We start from the raw sequence: 10,316 nt of genomic DNA on the forward strand, positions 1-10,316 counted from the left end.
CACCGGTGGCTGTGTCGCCACTGGGTGACGATATGCTGAAACCTCTGATCTTATATTGCAAAAGAAAAAAATAAGTAGTGATTTTAACTACTTATAGACATGCACAAGTGCATGACGGAGCATCTCGGCTACCTGAAGGCACTTGGTAAACATTCGTTGCCCTGCATGGTGAAAATGGGCTGCTGGAGCGCTTGTGAGGTTTTCACAATTCTTGGCCGTGGTGACCAGTCACGTAGAAAAAACAGCTTAGTTCACTGAGCAGAATTGTTATCCCAGAATTGTTTGTAGCATAATCCGAGAGAGAACTGTATGTTTGTGCGTGTGTTGATATATACACAAATGTATCACAACCTTTTTTAAAAAACTGCTGTGTTGATCTTGTGTGTTGGATTACAGAAACTGGAATCGGGAGCAGCAGTGAGACTTGTCAAGACTGGTAAAGGATTCGTCGTCTTGTGCTACCAGGCAATCCTGGTTCAATCCTGTCCAGGCAGCAGCAACTGAGACGATCTGGAAGAAGCCAGAGGACACGGCTGCGTTGGACGGCTTTGCCACTGGTGTCTTCAAAGAATGTTTTAAAAATTATCCTACAGAGGAGGGTGGGACAAGACTCTTGACAGGAGGACATAGTCGCTGTGATCCAAAGGAGAAAATAAGAAACTGGAGAGAACTGTTTATGGGTTGTTTTTTTGGACATAAGGTCAATTCAGACCAGTTGCCATTTAACTAGAATTTTTCCCTAGGGTGGGAGAAAATATCACGTTTAAAAAAAAAGAATCTATAGCTGTGTAAAGCCAGATAAATTAATTTCTAAATTCCCCTTTAGAGAAAGGAGGCTTTTATGAACTTGTTACTTCTTTTGAGTCATGAAACATATTTATTCATTTTTTGTCTGGGCTGCTTGAGCGGAGTGATTTTTGTTTTATATAAAAGCCCTTCCGGGCCGGCATCCTCGCCTTGCTTTGGAACGAGAGCCGACACAAGTTACTGGAAGCAGCGAGAGGTTGACTAGAAAAAAACCTGCGATGGGCAGAGGAGGAAATACGGGATCAGAGAGAAATCAGGAAGTGTGGCTCGTTCCAGAAAAGATGCTCAGAAAGGCTCTGGGCCCAGTTTGAAATTGTGAGGGTTGAACTCTGGCAGGGATTAAAAAAAAAAAAAAATCTACTGCTGCAAAGCATAAGGACAGACCACAGACTCTCTATCTCAGTAAAACATTGTTATAACCCCTTTTATACGAGGGGGGAGGGAATATTATATGCACTTTTCTTATTGCTGCTTGTTTGGTAAGGGGATAATAGAGTTTTTGCTCCTGTGGAGAAGGTTTATATTTATTTCAAAGTGAAGGAGACGAGCACCAGGCATAGCAGTGTTAAAAGGCTTTATAAGTGTTGGCAGCTCGGGGTCCTGTCGCCTGCTCCAACCCATGGAGCATCCTGCTGGTGATTTTGAAAAGGCGCAAGGGGACAGCGTGAACATGGAAACTACCAAACCTAATACCTGCAATAATACCAGTTTCAGCCATGCCACTAGCGACAGGGAGGTAGCTGAGCCGCAGGCAGAAGGAGAGAGCCTGATAAGGAATGAAGAGAAGGTGGCCGAACCTCTGGGCACTGAAGCATCAACAGGTGCCCGGGAGGAGGAATCGAGCTCAGTCAGCAATGGGACTGAGCCAGAAAGGGAGAGTCTGGCAAGGAACGAAGAGAAGGTGGCCGAGCCTCTGGGCACTGAAGCATCAAGAGGTGCCCGGGAGGAGGAATCGAGCCCAGTCAGCAATGGGACTAAGCCAGAAAGGGAGAGCCTGGCACGGAATGAAGAGAAGGTGGCCGAGCCTCTGGGCACTGAAGCTGCCCAGGGGGAGGAATCCAGCGCAGTCGGTAATGCGACCAAGCCGGGTGGGGTTGGTTCCCCAGACTCTGGGATGGGCTCGGTCAGCGACGGCCAGCAAGCAGCAGTGGTGAAACCAAAATCACTAGAGGCCAGTGGGGAGACTGAATCAGGAGACGTTCCTGCCAGCACATCCAAGGAAGCTTCAAAAGCAGCTGGGGGTCAGCCCGACGCAGACTTTTACTTTGTGAAGTGGATAACCTGGCGGGGGGAACGCACACCCATCATCACCCAGAATGAGAATGGGCCCTGCCCTCTGCTGGCCATCGTGAATATCCTCTTCCTGCGGTGGAAGGTAAGATCAAAGCTCGATCGCAGTCCTAGCATCCCTCCAGGGGAGGGAATCCTTCTGTAGAGCACACACAGATTTTCATGAGGTGGGTGGTGGCTGCCTATTTTGTGATTTCAGATGGGAAACAACCCACACTAGTACTCAGGCTTCCTTGGGGGGGGAGGGGGTCATCTTACCGCATAAGAGCTCTCTGTAATTCAGTACCCTTCAATCCTTGCATCCAGTCCTGGATTTACTGCTGTGTGACATTTCCCTGTGGAAAGCAGAACTATATGTCCATGCATGAAACCAGGTGACGAGAGGAACATGTTTGTTCATGGGCTCTGTGGTGGTGATAACCATTCAGCCTTGCCAGGGAGGCCCAAGGCGCTTCCTGTCGCTGTAGGCCTCGAGGAGAGCAGTAAAGCACATTTTAAACTCATTCCAGTTTTTGTTCTTGTGGTTTCAGGTGACTCTGCCACCTCAAAAGGAAGTGATCACCTCAGAGGAGCTGATGGCACATCTGGGTAAGTGGTGGATACACAGGGTGCCAGCTGCCCCTCGTGCACAGGCTCTGGAGTCTTTCGGTACTGCAGCAGCCTGGATCTTTGCTGCTTGCAGGGGGAAAGCCGGTAGCAGTAAACGTCCCCTGAACGGGGCAGTTATTGCCTGTCTGGGATAGCTACAGGTCTGAAATGAAAGCAAGGGACGTTGGAGGGTACTGGCTGCCAGTGATTTCCTGTTTTACTGTCACTTTATGGAGGGGAAAGGGCCTTGCAGTCTGATCCCATGTGCTGGAGAAGCAGCTTTCACAGCAGACAGTTAAGAAAACTTTCCGTTGTGGCTTTTATATTGGACTCCTCTGTGACTTAATTCTTGTGTTTGTCTAAGTTTAAGAATTGCAGCCCAGAGAGAATCCAGTTTTTTCTCCAGGACTAATCGGCTACTAGATCTGGACACCTCAATAGTTGGAGGGAAAGTGTGATGTGGTGGGTGAGATCACAGTAGTCAAACCTGACTCTCGCCTGCTAAAGCGTGGATGGTACTTAGCCTCATTCTGTCACGTCACATGACCACATTTATGGAGTCATTGGATGAGAGAGAGCTTAAAAAAAAAATCTAATTCTAACCCCCTCTTTTTGTAGTCAAGCGGGCCACCCTTGCCCTGCAGTGACATGCCTTCTGCTGACCACAGGAATGCAATAAAGGTCTGTGAAATGTTTGAAAAATGTGCTAATATATTGTTTTTCTTGGGTTGGGGGTGTATCTTTCAGGGGATTGCCTCTTGTCCATTAAGCCTCAGGAGCAATCGGAAGCACTACAGCTGAACTTCCAGCAGGTGAGAACGGGCCTGTCTGTTTCCCAAATCCAAAGAGACGTTCTTAGGGCCGGTCAAGTCCGCATTTCAGCCTTTCTCTCAGGAGAATGTGGACAGGGAGGAATGTGATCAAATGGTTTAACTTCACACTGGTCTGTGGTGGGTTCTGGTGATGGTAGGGTCCAGCAACAACCAGGTCCTTCCAGAGTCCTTAATGTGACCTAGCTGGTCAGCAGAGCCATAGCACTGGATAATGGTGCCAGTGGTCCCCTTGATGAACCCCTCCCCCCCTTACTCTCGAGTATTTTGGGAAAAGCGTATTCCAGTGATGTGCACTGAGAGAAGGTTATCTCAGAGGTCAAGACACATTCATTGAATCTCCGGCACAGTGAGGTCTGTGGGAGAAATGTAGGCTACATTTTGGATATGACGACCTGCCTTTCCAAACTGAACTTGAGGTGCTGCATTACATTTCAGGAGCAGTAGGCCGCCTCCTGCCCTAGAGGGCTTAGATCTCAAGACTTGTACTCGAAGCAGTGGCAGGTGAAGGGACTTGATGCAAAATCTTAAGGAGCATCAGTGGGATGTGAACCCTGGTTCTCAGCCTGCTCCTCCACCCCAAAACCAAAACTTTGGGTTTTCCAGAAAACAAAGACAAGATATAGTTATGATCAGTACATTGACTGATATAATACCTTATGCAAGTCCCAGTAGAATGTCAAGCAGTGCCTTTTGCTGGGGGGGGGGGGGGGGGGGGGTAACGAAGGCTCGCTATCTTCTAAATTTTGCTGTGCTGTTTGAAACCCTTCTGCCCTGCCTCAAGGTGAAGGTTTGCGCTGTTTTCTCCTCCCCAGAACGTTAGCGATGCCATGATGGTGCTGCCCAGGCTGTCCACGGGCCTAGATGTGAATGTCCGTTTCACAGGGGTCTCGGACTTCGAATACACTCCCGAGTGCATTGTTTTTGACCTCCTCAACATCCCTCTGTATCATGGCTGGTTACCGGAGCCTCAGGTGAGAAAATGCCCTGCCACCGTGGCAGGTGCTCTGGCATCTGTGATCTTTCCTCGTCTGTCTGGCTTTGGGCAAGGTGATTAGATAGAACTGGGTAATTGGCGGGTCCTGGCTCTGTAATGTTCTGGATTTCTGTGGGATTGACATTTTCGAATTGAAAAATTGATCTCCCAGACCTCCTTCAAGCACATACCAGGTTAATTTTATTAAAATGAGAGAATTACAAAGCCCTCTTGCTTCTGCTAGTGGAGGGCCCTGTCCTGTGGTGAAGCAGTTGTGTGTGTTGGAAGCCGGCAGTGCCGTGGCAAGCTCTCTACGGTTTCAGTACCCTCCGTGAATTCTGAGTTCAGTTCTTTCTTTCTTCCTTCTTTCATGTCAGGGCCCAGAGGTGCTCCAGGCCGTCGGGAAGCTCAGTTATAACCAACTGGTGGAGAAGATAATTACGTGCAAACATTCCGGTGACCCCAACCTCGTTACAGAAGGTAGCGCACATTAGACCTGGAAGAATGGACGTGGCCTGGGTGTTGACGTGGGAAGTGTGAATTTTGTGTTCACTGTGTGTGTTGGAAAACGTTCATTTTTCGTGCTGCTGATGCGGCCTGTGTACTTTTCCCATTCCCTGTGCAGGTCTGATTGCCGAGCAGTTCCTGGAGTCCACAGCTGCCCAGCTGACCTACCACGGGCTCTGTGAGCTGATGGCCACCGTCAAGGAGGGGGAGCTGAGTGTCTTCTTCAGGAACAACCATTTCAGCACAATGATAAAACACCAGGTGGGAGGGGGGGAAGGGTGCCGCTTCTTGCAAGCATGATGGTCTCCCTATAGGAACGTATAGCTCAGAGGGAACTGGTCAGTCCTTAACACGCACGCTGTTGCTTGCTGTCTAGCTCTTGCCATGCATGCCTTTGGAGATTTCACTGATCAGTTATTCAGCCCTTTGCTAGTTGGGTTCACTTTTATTGAATTCCGTGCGCAGTGTTGGTTGTGGGTCACGTATAAGTTTCCCGGTTCTTGCAGCAATCACTCATCTGGCTCCTCTGTCCTTGCAGGGTCACCTCTACCTACTGGTGACAGATCAGGGGTTCCTGCAGGAGGAGAAGGTGACCTGGGAAAGTCTGCACAACGTAGAAGGGGACAGCTGTTTCTGCGACTCCCAATTCCATCTCAGCCACCAACTGGAAAAGGAAGGGGCATCCTTGAGCAGCTCCCAGCAACAGCAGCAGCAGGTGGATCAGGTACGCAGAGGAAGGACCTGTCGCTTGGTCTCGAGGGGCGGGAGGGGGAGCTGCCAAGTGAGCTGCTCTGGCCCCTCGATCTGCAGTGATCTCCCCGGGTTCCACTTAACCTTTATCTATAAATTGATTATCCTTTTCCTTCGACATCACTTATTTGAGACAAACGTAAATTAAAATTTTTACTAGCACAGCTCACCGATGGATAAAATGTAGAGCCCGATTTTTGAGCTGAGGCTTAAATTTAATTCATATATTCTGTGACGCTGAACATAGGTGCTGTGCAGTGACCACGTTGCTACTGGCCGTTCAGTTTAGGCCTGATATTTGGATAACTTACCTATTTAGCAGCTGAAGATCCACTAAACAGTGCGGTCCGTATCTTGAAACGCATTTTTGTTTTTGAAAATCTGGATAGGGCAGTTAAGCTTTTACTGGCGGGTGGTGAACATATAACTGCCTTTCAGTATCAGCCTAGTAAAAATTTAAAATAATGCACGTACTAAACAATAAAAACACAGTATCGGTCAGTGAACAACAGTGCTGAAAGAAATACCTGTGTAAAATAGTTCCAGTAAATGCTGAGCAGGACTTTATCCCAGTAAAGGACCCAGAGACCTAAATGCTACATCCAGAGAGGCTGAGAAGCCTGTTCCTGTTAGTAGGTTTATGATCTGTACGTAGCTTCCTCCCCGGACGAACACGGGTGGGTAACGTCCCTGCTGGATAAGATAATGGTCACGCTGCATCATTTTTGTACTAACGGGAAAGCATTTAACATTCTCTGGGGGGGGGGGGGGGGGTTATTCTGACTCTTTCCAATAGTCCAACTGTGTCTGTCCTTTTTTTGAGTTAATTTTTTTTTTTTTGGGGGGGGGGGGGGGGAGTCAGGCTGTCTGTGATTCTTGGCAGATCTCTGATTCTTTTCTGCTATCGCAGGTCATGGAGTCTGTTTCCCATTTTCAGTTCTGTGTAAAAAGCGATTTTGATAAAGTTTTAAAATTGTAAAGGACTCTGCCATTAACAAGCCTATTTCCTCAGCGACCTTCCAGACCGGGGAGTGCATAACCCAAGCGTCTTGACCGGTCTGGAGAGTCTAGAGGAAAGAAAATTAGCAGGTAAGGCCTAATTTCACCTTTCTGCCCGGCGCCTGCAGGATTACATGATCGCCCTGTCCTTGCAGCAACAGCAGCAGGGTCCCCCAGCAATGAGCGACCTGGAGCTCGCCACGCAGCTGCAGCAGGAGGAGTACCAGGCTCAGGAGGAGCAGCAGCCGCCAGCCCCGCAGCAGCAACAGCGATCACCGCAGGTACAGTGCGTGCGTTTCTTCAGCCTGCCAAGGCTCAGGCCAGTTTCAAAAACTGATTTAGCTTTTCAAAGTGCTGAAGGAAGTAACCAGTCACCACCTCTGCTGCCCACAGCCTTATTCTTGCTAGTCAGAAGATCAGTTGCCCCCGGTCATAGCAGGCTAATCCAGTTCTGGTTTTGCCCAATTGCATGCAGGGATTTGTAGTTCTTTTCACTAAGAAGATCAGAGCTACAAATTCCAGAGCCACTGAAACAGTCAAGCTGGGTTACTACAGATTCCTTCTGGGATAAGAAGATAAACCATAAATAGGACAAGAGCTTTGAAATTCCTTGACTGTTGACATATAGAAATCATACCATTCTTTGTATTGTTTTTTGAATATTTTTACTGCTGTAATTGTCTATTGCTCGTGTTTGATCTATTCTTACTGTACACCGCCTTGAGTGAATTTCTTCAAAAAGGCGGTAAATAAATCCTTAAATATAGAAATCAAGTTGTTTTGATCTTGCAAAGTAAAAACCTAGCAAGCAGTTTCAAGAAATATTTGAAGTTTGTACTTGGCTAATTGAGTTTACTCGTTGGGGGGGGGGGGGGGACGACGACGGACGGACGGTGTTTTTGTGTGTGTTATCAGTTATTGGGCGCTGTACACTGGCGTTTAATAAAACGGGCAAAACACCCCATTAATTGTTTTCATTATGTCTCTTGTAAACTGCTATGGGTGAATTTTATTTTAAGGTCACAAGGGCAGGGCACAATTTGTTTTTTTTTTCTGAGTGGTTTCCAGTATTTCTGGCACCTCACCCCAGATACAAACACAAGACCCTTTTATTTGAGAATGTTAAGGATTTAATTTATTAAACTTTAATATTTATATTCTACATTTTAACCAAACTATTAACTTTAAGGTACTCCACAGTAGCAATATATCTTGCATAATTAAACCCATACTGACATTTCTCAAATGATTAATACAGAAGGAATAATTGGCTACGTGGCTTTTATTCTTTCTCCTAGAGGGGTGCCCAGCCTTCCTCAATCTGTTCTCAATTCTTTCCCAACAAGTAAGCCAGAACCAGTATAACCTGAATCCCCTTCCCCTCCCCAAGTGCAGTCGGAGATACGGTGCAGAGATGAATCCAAATCCTCTCTGAAAAGCCGTCTTATGACTTTTTATGTAGGAATATACAGTGCATAGAAAACACTGAGATATGGCCTGTTAATATAAATGAACCAGTGTGCCCCCCTCACACCCACCCACCACCTTTGAAGCTTTGTTTTTCTTCAAGTTTGGTAACAATCTAGGCAGTTTACAGAATCGGAGGGGGGGAGGGTGTCCTTTTATTAAAGCTTAGCGTTCTAATGGACGTTAGCTTATGCAATGTGCTACATTTCTCATAGGTTATGCAGCTTTTAACACACACTTAACAACCGTTAGCGCACTTAGCTTTAGGAAAAGGGTCCCTAAACTGCAGAATAAAACACAATTACAAATTTGAGGAGGGATTTACATCCAGAACACGAGAGAATTAAAAGAACAGCCACGCTTCGGTTGGCCGCAGGCCCAGCCACCATCACCACGCGTCACCCAAAATCAAGTATCGAGGGCCTTGCTGGAGACCAGGCTTAAGTTTCTAAGCTTAGATACAGAGGCAGATTGTTCGCTTTGTAATACTGAAAACAGGGCGATGTATAGCATCTAACGTAATGACCATAAAAGATGGTATAACAAAACTTTTTTGTCGAGTGGATCTTAAAGGGTGTGTAGAAGAATAAAGAACCATTATCAGAATACAGAGGTTGACCAGACTGCAATAAAGTTAACAGTTGACATGGTAAAATGTCAGGGCTGCTGAGAGGGGGGGGGGGGGGGGCAGGAGAGAGAACTCCGGCACCGCGTCCTCCTTGGAGACTGGGGAAGACCCAGAGCTTGACTGCTCCACACGTGGCTCTGGTTTCTGTAAGCAAAAATCCCCACAGGTAATATAGTAATATGGTAAATCCAGGATTGGACTGGAGTGTCTTGGAGCCAGCTGCCAGCCCTCTTTAAAATGTAACTTACATTTTTCTTTCACTTCTGTTTTCTTCCAGAGACAAGCCCAGGCCTCGGGTCGTCAAGCCAGAGAGCCCAGACAGCGTCGCAAGGCCGATTCCGACTGTGTCCTCCTGTAGCGGCTTGCCATCTTGACTATCTCCTCCTCTTAAACTGAAATACAGTTACCCAGCAGAGGAAAGCAACTATGCTCTATCCTAAAGCTTAGAAATGCCCAGCACATTCCTCGTTTGCTTGTTTCTGCAGGATCCAAACTGCTTTTTGAAGCTGGATTGGTTAAAGGAAACTTTCTTTTGGAGGGACAATTCAGCTTGGAGCTCTGAGCGGTTGCCCTTATATCCAGGCTGTGCCCTGCCTCCCAATTCTGTGAAAGATGGTGGGGCAAGTACCCTAGGCCCAAACCTGCCCCGAGCTGAATAAAATGCAGTCTGCTAGCTAGCTTTGAGGCCTCCCCCTCCCATATTTCTGCTCTGGGCCCTGAGCCTGAGGGAAGGATTATGGGGGATGAGATGGTCATATAATTCCTTCTGAGCTGCTCTTTGGAGGCGTGGTGATAAGACAGGGCCATTCGATTGCTCCTAAGCATTTTAATCGGAGGAGGCAAGGGCTAATCTAGGGTCTGAACTGGCGAGCCTTTCTCTCATCAAGATGTGGCATGAATGAAAAGCTTTAGTACATTTTTGTTATTTCATTTGCAATGTGAATGTTATGGTAGCAGGTTGCTGAGGGGCCACTGCCCGCTCCATTTTCCCCCTGGGTTAGTAGCTGAATCAGCATTACATTTCCTCCTTCCCACACTGTGCCTGGGATGCTGCCTGCTCTCTCTCTCTTATATATATATGCAGAGGTTTTAAGCCACTGCCAGCCCTGTGCAGCTGACTCATCACGGGTAGCGGGTTAATTACTGTTTTGAGGACATGGCATGTTACTCACAACGTCTTTCAGTTGCAGGAGATGTGGGTGTTCTTTCCTAATCCTTTTTATAGGGTTTTCTATTTTTCAATAAACCCTCTAGATCATGAATTTCTTGTGTCTTGTTTGTCTAATAACGGGGCTGTTAGCAAGGGTGAAGGGGGCAGGAGCCCTTCATCTATCTGTAACCCAATGTGACCTATCTTGTCTGAGACGTAGCCATGATCGGTAAGCTCAGCTGTGGCATTTTCAAGGAGCAGGAAGACATGTGTAGACTAGCATTGCACACTTAGGCTGAAGGTTTTGGCCATGTTTTCAAATGC

At 47.2% G+C, this 10,316-nt stretch overlaps 1 protein-coding gene across 2 annotated transcripts; it reads left to right on the forward strand.

Moving 5' to 3' along the window:
- Positions 1 to 399: 399 nt before the first annotated feature.
- Positions 400 to 10,104, forward strand: MINDY1 (MINDY lysine 48 deubiquitinase 1). Of its 2 annotated transcripts, XM_030187032.1 has the most exons (10): positions 400 to 1,628; positions 1,848 to 2,182; positions 2,628 to 2,685; positions 3,433 to 3,497; positions 4,331 to 4,489; positions 4,869 to 4,971; positions 5,117 to 5,259; positions 5,537 to 5,722; positions 6,876 to 7,028; positions 9,120 to 10,104. In XM_030187032.1, the coding sequence occupies exons 1-10, from the start codon at positions 1,427 to 1,429 to the stop codon at positions 9,198 to 9,200; spliced, it is 1,485 nt and encodes a 494-aa protein (XP_030042892.1). In that variant the 5' UTR covers positions 400 to 1,426; the 3' UTR covers positions 9,201 to 10,104. The 2 variants fall into 2 exon arrangements, with proteins under 2 accessions (XP_030042892.1, XP_030042891.1); XM_030187031.1 differs by having other exon boundaries at positions 400 to 2,182.
- The last annotated feature ends 212 nt before the right edge of the window (positions 10,105 to 10,316 follow it).

This window comes from Microcaecilia unicolor, chromosome 14 (assembly GCF_901765095.1).
Source record: "Microcaecilia unicolor chromosome 14, aMicUni1.1, whole genome shotgun sequence".
NCBI lineage: Eukaryota > Metazoa > Chordata > Amphibia > Gymnophiona > Siphonopidae > Microcaecilia > Microcaecilia unicolor.

Coding starts and splice junctions, on each gene's coding strand:
- MINDY1 (XM_030187031.1), top strand. CDS start 1,427: ATGGAGCATCCTGCTGGTGATTTTGAAAAGGCGCAAGGGGACAGCGTG. Junction 2,686..3,432: donor GGAGCTGATGGCACATCTGG/GTAAGTGGTGGA, acceptor TGTATCTTTCAG/GGGATTGCCTCTTGTCCATT. Junction 4,972..5,116: donor CCCCAACCTCGTTACAGAAG/GTAGCGCACATT, acceptor TTCCCTGTGCAG/GTCTGATTGCCGAGCAGTTC.